Source organism: Bos taurus, chromosome 10 (genome assembly GCF_002263795.3).
Source record: "Bos taurus isolate L1 Dominette 01449 registration number 42190680 breed Hereford chromosome 10, ARS-UCD2.0, whole genome shotgun sequence".
Classification (NCBI taxonomy): Eukaryota; Metazoa; Chordata; class Mammalia; order Artiodactyla; family Bovidae; genus Bos; species Bos taurus.
The window spans coordinates 13362365-13383767 of record NC_037337.1 but is presented as its reverse complement, the minus strand read 5'-3'; the positions used below and the strand labels follow the sequence as shown (position 1 = coordinate 13383767).

Below are 21403 nucleotides of genomic sequence, written 5' to 3'. Positions count from 1 at the left end.
AGCCTGGTGGGCTGCCATCTATGGGGTTGCACAGAGTTGGACATGACAAGTGACTTAGCAGCAGCAGCAGCAAGGATGCTACAGGTGGCACTAGTGGTTAAGAACCCGCCTGCTAAAACAGGAGACAAAGGAGACTGCTGTTCGATTCCTGGGTTGAGAAGATCTCCTGGAGGATGGCATGGCAACCCACTCCTGTATTCTTGCCCAGAGAATCCTGTGGACAGAGGAGCCTGGAGGGCTATGTTCCATAGGGTCACAAAGAGTCAGACATGACTGAAGCAACCTGGCACGCATGCAAGGAGGCTACATATCTTCCAGCATGTAGAATGGTCCCAAACCACAAAGCATGATTCTGCCCAAGATGCCAAGAGTGTGTGTCCCTGTGGAGAAACAGTGAAAGATCATTAGAGTGGTCCAGAAGGGAAGTGATAGGGGCTTTATGTAAGATAGGCACAGTGAAAGAAACCTCAAAGGGAAAAAAAAAAGTATACTTCAGAGAAAGAGACAGACAGATAGGCAGAAATATATGAGGAATAGAAGAAAAGAAAAAAAAATCCTACCTATTTATAAAAATACAGGGGATTGAACTTGGAGAAATTATGGCAACGTGCACATCGAAGAGTCTGTGAATTTCTAAGGGAGATTACATTAATTACACAGCTTGGACTTTCAAGTCAGATAGACATATGTTTGAATGAGTTTTAAGCCAGCTCTTCTATTTACCAGTTGCTGACACCTCAGGCAACATACCAGAACCATCTAGCACCACATACTGGGCACACAGCAGAATGGCAGCTTCCAGCTGTGGCAGTAACTCGATCTTACTGAAGTAACAGATAAGGTTGCCAGCCTGTGAACGGAAGGAATGGTGAAACTGCAGACAGAAATCAGGGGCTTATTAAAGTGATCCAGTCTGGAGATTTGATTCAAGTTTCATTTTGGACAAACTGAATTGGAGGGAAGAACGCTCTACTAGACTGGGAACTGAACTGATGAAAGTGGGAAAGATTGGAAGTGGAAGCAGCTTACAGACAGGAGTCTGGAGTTCCCTTATAAAGGCATTCATCAAATCACGAAATGGATAAGCCCTCTGCTGGGGTGGAGAGAGGAGGGCAGAGATAGGAGGTTACAAGTATGATAGAAGCCCACGGGAAGGGTCCTGAAAGAGAAGCTCTCAAGGAAGAAGAAAGATGAGAAAGGTAGAAAAGGTATCAAGTTTTTCACAAACAGGGAAATAATGAGAGGAGGTAAAAGTATGAAAAATGCCTGGTACTGTGGTAGAAGTGGAAGACACCATGAGGTACCTGGCACTCACGTCTAGTAGGGGAGGCAGAGGAGTAGAGAAATTACTGTTTGATAAACCCTCTGACAAGGGGTGTGCGTAAAGTTCTACGGCAGCACAACCTATTCTGGGGAATCAGTAAATCGTCTCAGGTGAAGATGTCACAGATAACCCGGCAAAGAGGTGGGAAAAGGGCACACTGGGCAGATGGAGACACACACTCCAGAACGCGATGGCGTGATGGCCTTGGAGCTACCATAAGCAGGGAGCTCAATGCAGCAGAGGAGGATGTGAGATCAAGCTAAAGAAATAAGTAGGAGCCAATTAGAACATGAAAACATGTGCAATGTCATTAGCCATCAGAGAAACGCAAATCATAACTATAATGTGGGACTTCCCTGGCGGTCCAGTGGCTAAGACTGCACTTCCACTGCAAAGGGTGTGGGTTTGACCCCTGGTCAGGGAACTAAGCTCCCAAATGCCTCACAAAGCAGCCAAAAAACAAGAAAACACCACCATAATGAGATATCACTTCATCCCCACTAGGATGGCTATAACATCAATAAAAAATATAGTATCAAGCATATGGAGGCAAGGATATGGAGAAACTGGAACCCTCATACGCTGCTATGGGAATGTAAAATGATGCAGCCACTCAGTCTGGCAGCTCCTCAAAAAGTTAAACACAAAAAGTTAAAAGTTAAAAGGTAGTTAAAGAGCTACCATGTGACCCAGCAACCCCACCTAAGAGTCTCTATGTCACATAAAAACTTAAATACTATTCATGGCAGCATTATTCATGAATAGCCAAAAAGTAAGAACAACTGAAATACCCATTAACTGACAAATGGATAAACACAAACACACTACACCTCTACACTGGTGTTACTCAGTAATAAAAAGGAAGGAAGTGCTACAGAAGGTGAATCAGTGGCTGGCAGGTTTCTGTTAATGGGTATGGGATTTCTTTTTGGGGTGACGAAAATATCCTAAAATTAAGTACGGTCATGGCTGTACAAACTCTGTCAGTACACTAAAAACTACTGAATTCTATACTTAAAACAAAAGTATTTTATGGGCTATAATTTATATCAATAAAGCTCTTTAAAAAAGAAAAGAAAAAAGTAACTATAGTCAGTGACTGGATATAACTGTCTTTGTATGCCAATTTAAGACATACAGAATTTCCTCTGCATTAAAATGAATCCCCCTTGCCCGCCCCTTTGGAATTGAATCTGTAGAGCGGAGCTAAAATTACTGAAACACAAAATTTTTGAAACACATGCTCATTAATCTTCAGGATCAAATTCCAGTTATTAACAAGCAGATTATATACACATTTGGAATAAACTGGCAGCTGACTCACCTGGAAAGTAGGGAATCCATCATATGAATAAAATCCAAATACTTCAGTAGAAAAGGTGAAAGAACTGTTATTAACTACTAACTCACTGATAAATGTTCCCTTTAATTGCAAGGACAACTGCCCCAACTGCCAAGCACGTAACATTTGGAACAAATTTTGAAGAACACAAAATTAAATAACAATGATACTAGCAAAAATTTTTATGGAAATATGAGATCTAATGCAGGTAACAAATTCCAGAAGGATACTCACAAGGAGAAATTTCAGTTCTCTGTGAAGCTGACTCAAAGGACCTCTGGGCTCTCCCGATTCCACCTTGATATTCTAAAAAGTTCCCAGAGTCAGTTTTCACTGGTAATCCCATCTTTTCTCCATCAGGGTCACAGTTACTTGCATTTCAAACTACCCACACATTTAAAAATATTTCATAAAACACTAGTGAATTGAAAAATTAGGTCAACACTTCCATTTGGTATGCCTTCCCCAGAAATATAGACTCTGCCCATCCCAATACAGAAACCTCAATTCAGGCCACCACAACCCCTCTCAATACAACTGTAGCTACACAGAACACACACTCTCCTGCTTGTGTCACTGAATTTCCAAAAGGACAAGAAGTAGAAATATAAACACACTTCAAGACTCGATGACAGGGTAGGAGGTGACAGGGAAGTTCAGAAGCTGGGGGACATATGTATACCTGTGGCTGATTCATGTTGACATATGGCAGAAACCAATACAATATTGTAAAGCAATTATCCTCCAATTAAAAATAAATTAAAAAAAAAAAGACTCAATGACAAACTTAGCATTACCACACACCAAAAACAACTGTCCCTCCCCTCAGTAAAACAAACAAACAAAAAAAGCTGAAGCGGGGTGAGGAGGTTTGAAAGAAATTAGTAAACGCCATTGTATGTCAGCACCTACTGCAGGAAAAGAAAAGTGTTAAGAATGTAATTGTATAATTATTCACCAGCCCACCACCCTGGGAAAAACCACTCTTAACACTACCCAGGACTTTGTGTACATATTTTTTAAAACCATAGTTGAGATCCCACTGTACATAAATTTTGTACTTTTGGGGCTTTTTTTTTTGCTTAATAATAAGCATTTTCTTTCATTATTAAAGATATTTTAAATCATAATTTTAAAATATGTATATAATATTTCATCAGGAAATCTATTTATTTTTCTAAACATCATTCAGGTTTTGTTTTTAATATTTTCAAAACACAGCTGTATGACTGCACTGAATATCTTTGCCCATGTATTTTTGTTACCAATTCTGAATAATTTCTTAAGACAGATCCTAGAAATGTAAATATAGGGTGCAAGGGCTGAACAGAACAACGATTGTTGATGTGTTCTCAACATCTGCATTCTTTAAGAACAGCAGGGATAATGAGCCACTGTGATGATTCCATTTGGGTCCCCACTGAAAATTCTTAAGTTACATAATTACAGCACTGTAGATAACTGACGGATCAGACCACCTGGCAAAACCTTCACTGGCTGTGCTGGCGAGACTTCAGGCTGAACCTTTCAGAGCTGTCCAGGAACTAGCAAGTTCAAAGTAAACCCACAGTGAGTAAACTCAACAGAAAGCAGGGCTGGCTCCTACCAGAGTTGCAGTGGAAGAAAGCGGAGGGGTCTGAAGGATCTCATCCACAGGACTCCAGGAAATATCCAAAGTGATCGTGGTTTGTGAGGCAGCAACTGTATCATCCAAGGCAGTGGACTTAAAGAGCTCGTACCGGGCAAAGCCGCTGGCTGTTAACTGTAAAGAGACATTCAGCAGACCATCAGCGGCGCCTTCACAAGGCCAAAGGCCCATTATCAAAACGACTGATTCTTTTCCCCAAGAAGAAAAAGTGCTGTGCCAAATGGAAAAACGAGACAATTCTTTTTCATCACAAAGATTAGCTAAAAGGCATATATTTTTAGTCATTAGCTGATATGAAAATAAACATTTTGATACTATAGAAAAATATCTAGTCCTATTAGGAATGAAAAAAATCCTTTACTCTAGGAAGGCAGATTGACAGCAGTCAGAAGAAAATAATATGAAAGAGAAATACTTACAGTAGACAAGTGATGTCTTTTCTTGTGTGACTTTTTTAGGTCTTCAAGATTTACAGAATAATTTTTATCCACTGTAGGACATGATAAAAAAAAAAACTTTATAGGTACAGTTCAAAATTACATCATTAGAGCTAGAAAATTACAATCTAATTCACAATATTAATAACTATCAAAATTAAATTTTAAACCACAGATGAAATGTTTTTAAAACAAGGGAAGTGGAACAAAGGTCAGTACTGCTACCAAAAGTATAATTAAATGCCTATTATGACACTGGAATTATATTATCATTATATTCAGCTTTTTTATCTTCCAATGAAAATTTTAAAAAATACACACATGTAAATGAAATGAAACCCAAATAAAATAGCCATAAACTCCTATTTAGACTCTTGGAAATCTGTCTCTGAAATGTCTCCCACATGCTGCAGGTTACACACTAGAGCACACTCATGGTGGCTGACACAAGCTACATTGTGTGCACTTCGTGCTCAAGTTTTAGTAAAACCTATGAAACAGCGATTACACAAATAAATACAGTGGTACACAAATAACAGTGATTACACAAACAAATAAATACACACACCTCCACAAAAGAGGAGTGAGCTCTCACCTTTACAGGTGACCATGTACAAGACAATTCCTGTGATGTTGCTACTGGTTGAGATAAGCTCAGCTCCCAGCCAACTGATACCTTCAGGATCTGAACCATCACACCTTACCCAGAGAGGAGGAAGGGCAGTAACTGGCCGATTAATCTTCAGATGGGTCATATTAGGATTGTGAGCCATGGTATAAAATCCAATTAACTGCCTTGCAAGCAAGAGTAGGAAGAATAAATTAGACGTAGAGATTTTTGATCAGTCAAAAGTTTTCTTTTCCAAAGATACCATGAACAATAGCTACGATGCTGACTCGGATCCCACTTCTGATCACCATCTAACATTCTGTACCAATTCCCAAATGGGGTTTTTTCCTTACACTAAGCAATTCTCTGACACTAGCAATTCTACAATTCAACTCAGTTCTGACACTATCTACCCAAAGACAGCATCAGCAACCACAGGTTAAAGGCTCAGTCCTACAAGACTGCCTCACCTCCAACTTGTATTGCCAGTTCCAAGTCCAAGTTGTCATCTATGTGTCTATAGATCACAGGTTCTGACAACCCCCTCCCTAAATTCAATTAATTTGCTCCCAGAACTCAAGAGAAATATTTTACTTGCTAGATTACTAGTTTATTACACAAGGGTAGAACTCAGGAACAGCCAGCCAGACAGAAGGGAAGCAAAGGAAAATGTATGGGGCAAAGGGCACAGAGCTTCCATGCCCTCTCCCAGCAAGCTGCTCTCCCCGTACCTCCATGTGTTCACCGACCCAGAAGCTCTCCAAGCCCTCTCCTTTTGGGTTTTAAAGGAGGTTTCATTACATAGTCACAATGGTGACTGACTGAACTTAGGGAGGGGTTGAGTCCCAACCCCTCACCAGGTGACTAAACTTAAACTCTGGCCCCTCTCCCTTTCAGAGGTTGGGTGGGACTCAAACTTCCAACCCTCTACTCACAGGCTTGGTTCCCCAGGCAACCAGCCCCTATCCATAATTTATTGGGGGGGGGGGAGGGGCGGGAGGTCCAAAAGCCACTTCATTAGCATTAAAAAAGACACCTTTATTCTTCTCAATCCCTAGGAAATTCCAAAGGTTTTTAGGAGCTGGGTTCCAGGAACAGTGGACCAAGACTAAATATGCTTCTTCTTATACATCACACTATCACAGTGTCCCAGAAACAAAAATTTGGAAATAAAGTGGCAAAATACATAAATGTTTCACCCGGAGAAGAAGTGAGAGCCAGGCACACCAGACAGATCAAGATCCACACACCAAAAACTGACAAAGTATAGCTACTACAAGCAGAGAGTTCAGTATGGTGGGGCTACAGGGTCAATGGGAGTGGAAGCAGGCTCTGAGATTAAGCAAAAGAAATAACAGAATATGTCAATTACTTCTCAATAAAGTTAGGGGTGGGAGAAGGAAGAAGTCAATAAATACATAAAGAGATGCTTGAGGTCATTAGTCACCGAACACAAAAATTTGAATATAGTCTGTGAATCAGATAGTATTATTTTAACAATGTTAAATTCCCAGATTTTGATGACTTGTGGTTATACAAGAGAAGGTACTAGGTTTTAGGAAATACATCGTGAGGTATTCAAGGGTAAAAGAGCACAGTGTCTCCAACATACTGTCAATATTTCATTACAAAAATGTGTGTGTGTGGTTATATAGATGAGGTGTGGACAGGAATAAGAGGAGGAGCAGAGGGGAGGAGGAATAAGCCATAGAATCACAAAGCAGAGGCAGCAAAATGTAAATTTTGGTGAAACCTGGTTAAGCGTCCACAGAAGTTCTTGTACTGTTCTTTTACACTTCTCTGTAAATTTCAGAGTGCATCAGAATTAAAAGTTACCCAAAAATACAGCTTACAAATTTTCAGAGATGAAAACTAAATGTATTACCAACATATGTTCAGAAAAGGCATTTCTAAGGGACTGTACTTCAGAAAAGAAATATAATAATCCCAGAAGGAAGGTCTGAAATGCAAGAAGAAATGGAGAGCAAAGAAATGATAAGCATATGGATGAATCCAAACAAACACTGGCTAGAGGAAACAACGTGAATAAAAAATTCTCAAGTTGTGGGAGAGGAAAGAAAAAATAGGACTTAAAATCAAGAAGCCATTAAAGAGTGCTCAACTACAAAAGATTTTAAAAGTTTCTACACAGCAAAACAAAACAAAAAACCCTCTCTGAAGGAAAGTCACTTTGAATACTACTATAGTCCTTATTCTCCAGTATTTTTTTTTTAAAGATTTTTTAACGTAGACCATTTTTAAAGTCCTTACTGAATTTGTTACAACATTGCTTCTGCTTTATGCTTTGTCTTTTTGGCCAGGAGGGATGTGGGGTCTTAGCTCCCCGACCAGGGATCGAACCCGCACCCCCACTGCGTTGGAAGGCGAAGTCCTAACCTCTGGACCACCAGGGAAGACCCCTTATTCTCTAGTATTATATATATGACCAGATCCTCCAGGACTCCCTGATAGCAAATACTTTTGGCTTTGGAGTTGAGGGAGACCAGGCAGACGGAAAGTCATATGGTAGGAGCAGGGAGGGTAGCTAAGCAGACAGAGGCAGTAGGGATTCCAACAGGGGCACTTCTGGCATGCGGGTGGGATAATTCGTCATTGGACAGGAGAGCCCCAGGCATTGCATAACATTTACCATGCACGGCTCAGGCCAACAGCGCCCCTGAGTCATCGTGACGATCACAAAGTACCCTGCGTGTTTCCAAATCCCTGCTGGGCCCTGGACTGGAGGCTGAAGGTTCCTTTGTGTCCTATGTGTCACTCAGAAGGAATCTGGATTTTATCACGAGGCAAAAGGACCATGGAAGGCTTTTTAAACATGGAAGCAACACAATCAGGCTTTCATAAAACCACTCTGGCAGGAGTGAGGAAAAAAGATTGGCAAGGAACCAGATTAGAAGTAAGGAAAACAATTACGAAGCAACAACATTAAACAGTAGAAGGAGATGGAGAAAAGGCAGATCACCGTAATCATCTTAGTCACACTTGAGTTACCCATGGGACAGTCAAGTATTTAGAACTATCCTAAGTATTAAGTATATCCATCAAGCAGGTGGGGAAGGAGAAAGAGAGGGATCTGGGCTAAATACCTATGCTTTTCCCAATGTTTATAACAATTTCTTGTTGTTTAGTTGCTAAATTATGTTCGACTCTTTTGCGACTCAATGGACTGTAGCCTGCCTGGTGAGTTTACATCCTACCCTTCACCACTATGGTAAGAAAAACTTACCTGGCTCTCCCAATTGGTAAAGCAAGCAGGCCAACATTTTCACCAGTAGAGAGATCAGAAATAGCAGTGTCTTCAGACTGTAGCTCTTCAATAGGACTTGGTTCTTCCTTTTCTAAAGGCTTTAAAAACATTTAATTATTTAACCAGGTAAGAGAACACTATGGTAAAGTCAACTCTTCACTATGCTAGAACAATGTACTGATTTCCAGACCCTGAAGTGCAAAATGATTGGGTTAGGACAGGAATCATAGCTAGAAACCAATGGGGTACTAATAAATCTCACCATTCATCAGAAGTATTTCCACTGTCCAATAAGAAGATATTGATCTACGTTGCTACTGATAAAGGAAGTATATGACACCATCAGAAAAGGAAGTGCTCTACCATGTACAAAATTATATACAAAACACCAAGGGAAACCCATGGGAGACTCCCTGATTTTGTCATTCCCCAAACTTGAAGGTTCATAGCCCTTTCTACTCATTTTCTAAGTCTCCAGGATTTGTTACAGCAGCTGACATTAATTACCTCATTATTACAGAAATATAGGGTATATGGTTCCAGACTATATTGATTTGCTATATTATAGTAATTCTATGCTATATTATATTACACTATAATACTGGTACTAATACTATAATTCTAATATTGTTCCAATTTCACTATACTATTAATTGCATACTATAACACTAGTACTGATACCATACTATACTAGTAATTCAGTTCAGTTGCTCAGTCGTGTCCGACTCTTTGCGGCCCTGTGGACTGCAGCACGCCAGGCCTCCCTGCCCTAGTAGTAGTATATACTAAACTATACTATGCAATACAGTTGTCTCTTGAACAACACAAGTTTGGACTAGGCAGGTGCATTTACATGTGGACTTTTTTAATGCAGTACTACACAGTCCGTGATTGGTTGAATCTGTGGATGTAGAGCCACAGATACAGAGGGCCGACTGTAAAGTTACACTAGGATTTTCAACAACACAGATGGTGGGGCATCCCAAAACCTGTGTTGTTCAGGAGTCAATGGTATATTATATTAAGGAAGAAACCTATCTTTTAGAAAGATATTCAAATAGAATTCTTAAAATTAAAACAACAGCAACAACTTTGGTTAGTTTTCAGGAAGACACATCCTAAGGGTTTCCAGCAGCCAGCAGAGCCCTGCAGCCTGTGCAAGCCAAGTCACTGTGTCTCGGGCTCAGTGTGACAGTCTCTAGGTCCATCCACGTTGTTGCAAAGCATTATTTCATTCTTTTTAATGCACAGCCCTTACTTCTTAAGTCTACTCCTCTTAGGACTCTCAGCTCTCATTTGTGTTTCTCATATCCACGTGTTTAAGTAGTGAAATAGCTCAGTACTGCCAATAATAACAAAAATTAAACGAAATAACATTTCCTGAGCATGTACTATGTACCAGCTACTGTTCCAAGCTTTCTTTTATTCTTCATAAAAACCCTGAGAAAGATCCTATTAATAACCCTCTTTTATGGACTGAAAACTGAGCTAGTGGCTGTCTGAATAGCTTATATAGATTAAGCAGCTGAGCGGCAAAACCCACATTTGAATCTAGGTAAAGTGAAAGTCGCTCAGTTGTGTCCAACTCTTTGCAATCCCATGGACTATACAGTACACGGAATTCTATAGGCCAGAATACTGGAGTGGATAGCCTTTCCCTTCTCCAGGGGATCTACCTAAGCTAGGGATCGAACCCAGGTCTCCCACATTGCAGGCGAATTCTTTACCAGCTGAGCCACAGGGGAAGTCCAAGAATACTGTAGTGGGTAGCCTATTCCTTCTCCAGAAGATCTTCCTGACCCAAGAATGGAACTGGGGTCTCCTGCGTTACAGGTGGATTCTTTACCAACTGAGCCATCAAGGAAGCCCCTGAATCTAGGTAGTCTGACTTCAAAACTCAAGTTCTTGTCCACTAAGGTCTTCTAGCAGTGAATACTTAATAGTTATCTGACCTAGATGTATCCTCAACTTTGAATTTCTTCTGCCAGATTCTAGATTTTATTCCCTTCTAGGCCTGTGTTTCCAAATAGTTCCTAGAAGTATCCAAGAAATGTCATTTTCCCTTCCATTCTACTTTTCAGTATTATCCATCTAAAACTCATGCTGTAAGCTCTATTGACCTTTGCAGAAATGAAGGCCATTTTAATTGTTTTCCATCCAAGAATGCCAGGACCTCACTGAACTCCAGGTAAGTCCTCACAACTCCAAGCTGTTTTCTCACTAGTATCTCAACCAATTTCCACAAATTCCTCTGTTCCTCTACCTTTCCCTAGAAACTCATTTTCACCTTTCAGCTTTTGCTCTACACACATTTTCTCTCTCCTCATAAGTCTAAATTCAGCCACATAATTCACTTATAATTATTTTCCAAGCATCTGTCCACCATAGATAAGCATCACTAATACAAAACAAATAAAGCAGTCCCCTCCTCAGAAAGGAGTTTTCGTGTAGTATGTAAAACAGAGTGCTCTCTGTTCATGCATCCCAATCCCCATCCAGACAGCATGCAGGTCCTAAAGCAAACAGAGGCATTCCTTCTAAAGGAATGTCCACTTTCCCCTGTTGTATCCTGTTTCTATCTACTTCAAGAAACGACAGACCCAAAGAATGGGTCCTGGCCCCAAAGTAACTGTAAAATGACAGCATTATCAGCACTCAACCAAAACCACTGCTACTGCTCGGCCAGAACGGTTCCCCTATTTAAAACACAAAGGTGTAAGGATGTAATTATAAAGTGATGAAAAAAATAAGAAGGTCCCTCTTGTTAGATTTAACAAGAGAAAAGTAAAGTAGAAATTCATGAGTCAGAGTGACTTATGCTGTGTCTAACAGTAGCCACCCACCAGTCACATGTAGCTTTTGAACACCTGAAATGTGGCCAGACCAAATTGAGACTTAAGTGTTAAATCCATATCAAATTTTGAAGATGCAGTATGGAAAAAAAGAGCTTAAAATCTCATTTTTATTTTTACATTAATTATTGAAATGTTTAACATTAGATTAAAAAAAAACTATAAACATAATTTCAGACCTGGCAATCCTATTCCTAGCTATTTACAGTAAAGAAAACTTGTGCTCACATAGGACTTTGTACAAAAATGATCATATTACTTGTTTATTTAGCTCTCTGGATCAGGGATGGATCAGCAACTAAAAGAACCACTAAACACATACAACTTGCTGCTAAGTCACTTCAGTCGTGTCCGACTCTGTGCGATCCCATAGACGGCAGCCCACCAGGCCCCGCCGTCCCTGGGATTCTCCAGGCAAGAACACTGGAGTGGGTTGCCATTTCCTCCTCCAATGCATGAAAGTGAAAAGTGAAAGTGAAGTCGCTCAGTCTTGTCCGACTCTTAGCGACCCCATGGACTGCAGCCTACCAGGCTCCTCTGTCCATGGGGTTTTCCAGGCAAGAGTACTGGAGTGGGTGCCATTGCCTTCTCCCATACAACTTGAATGAGTCTCAAAGGCATTATTACACTGAGAGACGCCAGACTCAAAAGTTCATACACTTTTGTATGATTCCATTCATGACACTCTTAAAAAGACCACGCTACAGTGAGGGAGAAGGAATGATTGTAAAGGGATAGCACAAGGGAGTTTTCGGGGTGATGGAGCCGTTTTGTGTTCTGATTATGGTGATGACTACCAGACTGTATAAGTGTGTTAAAATTCACACAACTAAACAAAAGAAAAAGTAAATTTTGCAGTATGAAATTTAATTTCACCTTTTTGTTTTGAGGCTACTAGAAAGCTTTTAAATACATATGTGGTTCACATTATCTATTGGACAGCACTCTACTATCACTAAAAGATGTTAGAATCCACACTAATATGCTGACATGAAAATGTGTACATTTGAGATTATCCCTCAGAAACCAAACCTGGCTGTTAAGAATTAGCCACAAAGCCCAAGCACTACTTACCACTTTTTCCACAATAAATATGGTTTCATTTTCATGTAGAATATTTTTCAAAGGGTTTGGTTGGCCTTTGCTGATCAACTGCACTTGAATATCAGCCTATTAAAAACAGATTAAGGTCCAGCAATGTTACAGATACACATATATATGTACAAATATTTAAACACATAAACACCAGTTCTATGCAAGTAACTGAAAAAGAGAATGTGAACAAGACTAATGTTTTAAAAATACAATTTCATTTCTTCTTTGCCCATGTTGTTTTTCATGTTGAGAAAATCTAGCTGGGGAATTCCCTAGAAGTCCAGTGGTTAGGACTCCAAGCTTTCACTGCAGAGGGCATAGGTTCAATCCCAGGTTGGAGAACTAAGATCCTTGCAAGCCTAGAGTGGTCAAAACAACAAAATCTAGCTCTTATATTTTGTATCTGTATGCTTCAAGGCCCACCTAGAGAGCACCCTGCCTTGTAAGGCCTTTTGATTAGGATCACACTGACATCCTCTTCCCCTAATCATCCTGGATTTACTGTTAGGAACCATAAAATTAGCTCTTTACTAAACATTATTTTTTGATTGTTCCATGAAATTTAGAACTTTTTCACTTTATAGGTACTGTGTATTTCTTCATTCCAATTACAATAAACATTTATTGTAGAAAAGTTTGAAAACAGATAGCTAACAGATAAAACTCATCTATATTCTACTAACCAGAGTTGTTGTTCAGTCCCTGAGTTGTGCCCAACTCTTTGCCACCCCACAAACTGCAGCACACCAGGCTCCTCTGTCCTCCATGATCTCCCAGAGTTTGCTCAAATTCATGTCCACTAGGTCGATGATGCTATCCAACCATCTCATCCTCTGCTGCTCCCTTCTCCTTTTGCCTTCAATCTTTCCCAGCGAGTCAGCTCTTCACATCAGGTGGCCAAAGTACTGGAACTTTAGCTTCAGCAACAGTCTTTCCAATGAATATTCAAGGTTGAGGTCCTTTTTCTTGAGGCTTGATCTCCTTGTAGCCCAAGAGTCTTCTTCAGCACAGTTTGGAAGCATCAATTTTTTGGTGCTCAAGTCTTCTTTATGGTCCAACTCTCATATCCATACATGACTACTGGAAAATTCGTAAGTTTGACTATGTGGATCTTTGTCAGCAAAGTGACATGTCTGCTTTTTAATACACCGTCTAGGTTTGTCATAGCTTTCCTTCCAAGGAGCAAGCATCTTTTAATTTCATGGCTACAGTCACAGTCCTTGGTGATTTTGTAACCCCCAAAAATAAAATCTGTCACTGCTTCCACTTTTCCCCCTTCTACTTAACATGAAGTGATGGGACCGGATGACATCATCTCAGACTTTTTATTTTTTGGCTGTGCCGGGTCTTGGTTGTGGCATGCAGGATCTTTGACCTTTAGTTATGGCATGTGGGACCTAGTTCCCTGACCAGGGATTGAACCCAGCTCCCATGCATTGGGAGCACTGACGGCTACGGAAGTCCCTTAGATTTTTGAATGTTGAGCTTCAAGCCAGCTTTTCCACTCTCCTCTTCACTGTCATCAAGAGGTTCTTTAGTTCCTCTGTTTTCAGGCATTAGAGTGGTATCATCTGCACATCTGAGGTTGCTGATATTTCTCTCAGCAATCTTGATCCCAGCTTGTGATTTCATCCAGCCTGTCATCTCGCATGATGTACTCTGCATAGAAGTTAAACAAGCAGGGTGACAGGATACAGTCTTAATGTACCCCTTTCCCAATTCTGAACCAGTCAGTTGTTCCATGTCTTGTTCTAACTATGGCTTCTTGACCCACATAGCCAGAGTAGTCACTACTATTATTAGTCTTATTGGTGTATATTTTGCCTAATCTTTTCCCAGACATATAAATAAACCTACTTAAATAGAAATATATTATTTTGATAATGCAATAATTTTTGCTTACTAAATAAATAGAATATTCTAACAGTTTTATATCATGAACTTCTTTCCATGCCATTAAACTTTTTTAGGCTGTCTAGTACCATGGAGCTACCATCACATAATTAATTCTGTATTATTCAACATTTGTGCATTTTCAAATTATATGCTATAATAAACAACTGATAAGGAATATTCTTTAATTACTACCTCCTCGGCACCCCACAACATGTGGAGCTCCTCCAACCAGGGATGAACCCATGCCCCCTGCAGTGGGAGCTCGGAGTCTTAACCACTGGACCAACAGGGAACTTCCCCTTTAATTAATTTCTTAAGATGAGTATCGAAAACCACACTGATACTGTCAAATTGCCTTTCAAATGTCATATTCACATATTCACATTCTCATTTTACGTCAACACACTATTTACATTCTTTTTACCATTTCAACTAGCAAAAAATAGTATCTTGTTATTTTATAAATTTCATTTATTTGATCACTAATGATGGTGAACAGCCGCTAATATGCTTATTATTGACAATTATCTCATTACTCGAACCTATTTAATTTCTTAGTTTGGAAATTGAAGCATTTAGACACCAAGTACAGAGAGCAAAGGATGCTTTGTTACTCTGATCTACTGAACTCTTTTGGTTTAATAATTTTTGGCTGCACTAGGTCTTCAGTGCTGCGCGTGGGCTTCTCACTGCAGTGGCTTCTCCCAGTGCAGAGCACAGGCTCTAGGAGGCTCGGGCTCAGCAGTTGTGGCCTGCAGGTCTAACTGCTCCAGGGCATGTATGATCTTCTCAGGTCAGGAATCAAACCCGTGATCCCTACACTGGCAGATGGATTTTCAACCACTGAACTACCTACCAGGGGAGCCTCATATCTACTTCATTCTTGATCAAATACTGTTGTGGATTGAAATGTTGTTGTTCAGTCACTAAGTTGTGTCCAACGGACTCTTTGCAACCCCATGGACTGCAGCATGCCAGGCTTCCCTGTCCTTCACTATCTCCTGGAGTTTGTTCAAACTCATGTCCATTGAGTCAGTGATGCCACCCAGCCTTCTCCTCCTGCCCTCAGTCTTTTCCAGCATCAGGGTTTTTTTCCAGTGAGACGGCTCTTTGCATTATGTGGCCAAAGTACTGGACTTTCAGCTTCAACATCAATCCTTCCAATGAATATTTAGGACTGATTTCCTTTAGGATTAACAGGTTTGATCTCCTTGCAGTCCAAGGGACTCTCAACAGTCTTCTCCAACACTTACTTTTATCCTCTACCTATTCATCTATTATGATTATCTTTATTCCTTATTGGTTTTAAGAGCTTTTCATATATTTCATATACATGGATATTAACCCTATCATTTATGACACTGATGTCATAAATGATATCCTCAGCTAGTCTTTTAGACATAATTTATTTTAGTTTGTTAACTGTTTTAGAGGATTAAGTTCTATGGGAAGTTTTACCTATGGAACACTGGCATGTTAGATGCTTAATTCACGAATGTTTATAGCAGCTTTATTCAAAACTATTAAAAACTAGAAACAATCCAGTCTGAATGGTTAATGGATAACCAAACTGCATTCATACAATGGACTACTACTCAACAATAAAAAGGGATGAACTACTGATACACACAACAACACAGTCAAATCACAAATGCATTATACTCAGGACTCCAGCAGCTAAAAGTCTGCACTTCTAATGCAAGGGGTGAAGGTTCAGTTCCTGGTTGGGGAACTAAGATCCCACATGCCATGTGGCATGGCCATTGGAAAAAAAAAAAAAACAGAAAACAAATGCATTATACTTATTGAGAAAAGCCAGACAGAAAAGGTATAAACCATATGGCTTTATTTATATGAGATTCGGAAAAGGCCACACAAAAAAACAGATGTAAAACAGATCAGTAGTTGCCAGGGAACGGGGGAAAGGGTTGAATATAAAGGAACATGAGATTTTTTGGAGATTATAGGAATGTTCTTGATTACGGAGGTGGTAATACAACTAAATACATTTGTAAAAATTCATAGAACTGTACTCTAAAAGGGTGAAATTTAATGTATGTAAATTAACTTTGATAAACTCAACTTTTAAAAACAATTTTAGGATGACTGACTTGTTTAAAAACCAAATAAATTGTTCATACCTCATAGATGAATGGGTCTTTACGGATTCCTTTTTTATTTTCATCAAATTCCCTAAAATGCAGAAACACATGTGAAAAATAAAGCTACAGTATTTTGTCATTTAAACTCTGGAGTTATTGAGAGAAATTAAAAATTCAGAATACTCATGACAGCACTAAGGCACAGTTGGGAAAAGAGAAGCAGAAAAATAGCGTTAGGTTAATAAGAAAAGAGATGTGGTAAAGATTAATAGACAGCTGCCCCTTGGGACTTCCCTGGCGGTCCAGCGGTTAAAACTATGTCCTTTCAATGCAGGGGGCACAGGTTTGATCCCTGGTTGGAGAACTAAGATCCCACATGTCCTTAAGTACAGCCAGAGAAAAAAGATAGAGAGCTGCCCCAAACTGGGTACAACTGCTTCTCAGAGGCAGCAGGAAAGTAGGTCACCCATCTCTATTCGTATAACTTTTAAAACACAGTACCAATTACTATTAAAATGTAATTTACGACATGACTTTTGGGAAGCAAAAATAACTGAAATCAGTGGGTTATTATGGAGAAGTTATTTAAGGGTCCCAGGCCTTGAGTTTCTATTGCTATCCTCCCTGTTTTCATGAGTTGACACCAAAAAATTAGTAAACTGGATAACGCTAAAACATTTTAAAAATGGAAGCACAAAATGTTAAGATACATCCTAATTATCATTTTATTGAAGAAAGTTGATCCTAGGGCTTCCCTGGTGGCTCAGTGGTAAAGAATCCACCTGCAAATGCAGGGGACGTGGATTCAATCTCTGATCTGGGAAGATCACACATGCCTTGGGACAACTAAGCCCATGCACTACAGCCATTGAACCTGGGCTCTAGAGCCCAGGAACTGACACTACTGAAGCGCACGCGCCCTAGAGCCTGTGCTCTGCAGCAAGAGAAGTCACCACAGCGAGAAGCCTTCGCACGCAACCAGAGAAGTCCTGCTCACTGTATCTAGAGAAAAACCCCAGCAGCAACGAAGACCCAGCACAGCCAAAAATAAATATGTAAAATTACATATATTAAAAAAGTTGATCCCAAAGCATGTAAACTATAAAGATACTAAAAATGCACATCAGCTTGATCTACATTCTAAGAGAAAAGAATCTTTAGAGTCCTAAAGGAACCCACAGAATAGTTTCAGGATGCCATTATTTGATTCACTCTGTAACTCATCAAAATAAAAATGAGGCCTGTGACTGATTCACTGTGGCCATTTTGGACAAGGCTGTGACTTTCCCCCCTATATTTATTTATTTGGCTGTATCAGGTCTTAGTTGCAGCACACAGGATCTTTGTTGAGTCACATGAGATTTTTCACTGGGTCATGTGGGCTCTCTAGTTGTGACTCTCTGGGTCTGGAGTACGTGGGCTCAGTAGGTGTGCGGCTCGAGAGACATGTGGGATCATAGTTCCCCCACCAGGGATTGAATCTATGTCCCCTGCATTGCAAGGTGGATTCTTAACCACTGGACCACCATGGTAAGTCCCTGAGAAAAGTTTATCTCTATGCATGCGTAACTCAAGGATCATTCAACCATCATTCAATAATCATTTCACCAGTATGTGTTTTATGGGCAGGCACTCTGTGAACAAAAAAGTGTTGCCTGTCTTTCTGATACACCACCAATACTGCCTGCCATCAGCCACTGCAGCTACCTTGGTGCACCCTGAGGAGAATTCAGGACTAGACAGTTAACATACACACCAAAGGAGTAATTTCAATGAGCCCAGACTCCCACACCTTCCCCAAAGTGGAAAAGCACTATAATCATTAACTTGAGATGTCTGTTCTTGGGATTAGTAGTCAACTTTTGATGTTCAACTACATTTTTGTTTGTTATTTCCCTCAGCAAAACTCTTATGTATTCTGGCTCCTCCCTTACCTTTTAGGAACAGTTCTTTAGAGCTATCTGAAGCTGATTGCCAGGCTATACTACTCAGTAAGGCCCCTGAATAACAGTAATTCTAGGTTGTGCATTTTTTAAGTCAACAATTCTTACTAAATGTCTAAGATATAAAACAAATGCATAGTTCCTGGCTCACAGTCTTGACTGCAGCCAACAACTGCAATACAGGGTGATGAGCCTCAAAGAGGGGATGCAGGATGCTGTGGTGGCACACAGGAAGGGACTTTGCTAGAGGGCTTAATCTGTATCCTGAAAGCTAAGAGGAGCTCACTACAAGATTTTAAATGAGAAAATCTCCCTGACCTCCTGATGTGGAGAGATAAACTTGGAGGCCAGAAAATAACTGAATAACTTGTAGTACTTAAAAAAGTGATGATGGTAAACAAAGCAGTCAGGATGGAGGGAAAACAAAGGCAGCTGGTGACTGACTAGATGGGATGGAGGTGGCGGAAAATAGAACCAAATGACAGTCTTGGACTTGGAACTCTTAACTCAGAGACAGAATTCAGGAAACTGTCACACTGCAGGGAACAGATGGATTCAGTTTCGCAGATAATGAGTTTGAGGTCTCATTTGGAAATTTCCAGTAGGCAGGTGGCTACACAAGTAATATGAGAGACTGAAGAGAAGACACACAGACAATTGATGCTTCAAAGTGGAGAGAAATACTAACACTTATGAAAGAATTACCAAAGAGTCTAAATAAAATTTATCAACAAGGGACTGGTTAAATAAACATAAAATAGCCAAACAATGAAATATTATAGAGCCATTAAAAACAGATCAACAGGCTGTCATACTGAAAGCTATCCAACATATTGTTGCTGCTGCTGCTACTAAGTCGCTTCAGTCGTGTCCGACTCTGTGCGACCCCATAGACGGCAGCCCACCAGGCTCCCCCGTCCCTGGGATTCTCCAGGCAAGAATACTGGAGTGGGTTGCCATTTCCTCCTCCAATGCATGAAAGTGAAAAGTGAAAGTGAAGTCGCTCAGTTGCCTCCCACTCTTAGTGACCTCATGGACTACAGCCTACCAGGCTCCTCTGTCCATGGGATTCTCCAGGCAAAAGTACTGGAGTGGGTTGCCATTGCCTTAGAAGAAAAAGCTAGTGAGGGACCGCCCTGGTGATCCAGTGGCTAAGACTCCCAGATCCCACTGCAGGGGGTGCCTGGTTTCAAACCGGTCAGGGAACTAGATCCCACAAGCCGCAACTAAAGATCCCACACGTGGCAATGAAGATCTCAGGGGCTGCAACTAAGATTTGGCGCAGCCAAATAAACAAATATAAATAAATGCTAAAAAAGAAGCTAGTGATCTTTCTACAATGTTGAAAAAACTGATAAGCATTACCACTTTTATAAGCAGGATAAAAAGCAATGAAGACAAATAATGAAAAAGTATGATACTTAGAAAAAGGGGTTCGATTACAGCAGTTGGTTATCAAAGTGTGATGTCAGGCCAGCAGTATCTGCTTCACCTGAAACTGATTAGAAAGGGACACTCTTTAGCCCTACCCAGAACCTGCTGTTGTTCAGTCCCTCAGTCTTGTATCTCTGTGACACCATGGACTAAAGCACACAGGCTTCCCTGTCCTTCACATCTCCCAGAGTTTGCTCAGATTCATGTCCACTGAGTCGGAGATGCTATCTAACCATCTCATCCCACTCCACCCAGGCCCACTAAATCAAAAATTCTGGAAGTGGGCCTGGCAATCTGTTTTGGCAACTTGCCAGGTGATTCTGATTCACGCTCAAGTTTGAGAACTATTGGATTAGATTTTTGTGTCGGATACAGAACTGGATGGAATCCACTTTATTACTAGTACTTCACTATATGAGGATTCCCTGTTGGCTCAGATGGTAGAGTCTGCCTGCAACTCGGGAGAGCCGGGTTGGATCCCTGGGTCGGGAAGATGCCCTAGAGTAGGAAATGACAACCCATTCCAATATTCTTGCCTAGAATATTCCATGGATGGGGTAGCCTGGTGGGCTACAGTCCATAGGGTCGCAAAGACTCGGACACGACTGAGCGACTTCACTTTCACTATACGAATAAAACGAAGTCCTAGGGTACTGTAAAACAAGTGTCTTGAAGAGCAGACACACCATCACGTTATCGCTATAACTGTTGCTCAAAAAATTATCTTGAATAAACTATAAAACACGTTTCACACCAGCAAGGCGAACGATATCAACATCTAGTTTCCTGTAACCTGTTCGATGCCTCTAACATATCACAAGTTGTGTGTGCATTATCAGATTGAATAATACACCTCTCGTAAAATTCGTCACCATCCACCGCCGGCGACAAAGCACACGTTTTCTTCTATACGAGACTATAAGCAAGAAGGCCTACCGGGCCGACCTCACAATGGGGCAGAAAACCGGCCTCTCTGCTGCTCCCAGATCCCGGGAAAGCGGACTCAATTTACAAATTCGCGCCGGTGGAAAGTGGGAAGGCGCTAATCCCCAAGGCTGCGGCAAGAGGCTTGGGGCGGGGATCGAGATACCCCAGGGGAGAAGTGCTGTGGCCAAAGCCAAGCCAAAACTAGGGGCTACAACTCACTGCAGAAGACCAGCGTAAAATTCCTCAGCAGCTCGGTTAGCCCCCGACCACATCGCGCCCCAGTTTGACCGAACACCCGAAACCGCCAAGCTGAAATGCGCGCCGGGCGCTGACGTACGGGGTCGTGACTTCCTTGCCGGGACTACTTTTACCCCCATCCAACAGGCTCCATTCTGCAGTTAAACTATTGTTTTATAGCACAGAGCGGTTTCTCTGGTTCCAATAGTTTCCCCTTTCCGTAAGAAAAAGTTAGAATAAATTATACTGGTTGAGGGGAAAAGACGCTCGTCTCGCGAGAGTTGGCCACGG

The 21403-nt window shown here is 40.8% G+C and overlaps 1 protein-coding gene across 6 annotated transcripts in view; it reads right to left on the bottom strand.

The window, feature by feature from the left end:
* The window catches only part of ZWILCH (zwilch kinetochore protein), a 42464-nt gene extending 21078 nt beyond the window's left edge, over window positions 1-21386 (bottom strand). For 2 of the 6 annotated variants that reach the window (XM_059890506.1, XM_059890507.1), the window contains exons 1-7: window positions 21095-21386; window positions 16611-16662; window positions 12553-12648; window positions 8606-8724; window positions 5347-5546; window positions 4734-4804; window positions 4273-4428 (exon numbers count right to left, since the gene is read on the bottom strand). In XM_059890506.1, the coding sequence (XP_059746489.1) occupies window positions 4273-4428; window positions 4734-4804; window positions 5347-5546; window positions 8606-8724; window positions 12553-12648; window positions 16611-16662; window positions 21095-21252 (852 nt within the window). In that variant the 5' untranslated portion in view covers window positions 21253-21386. 6 annotated transcript variants of the gene reach the window in all.
* Between the last annotated feature and the right edge of the window lie 17 nt (window positions 21387-21403).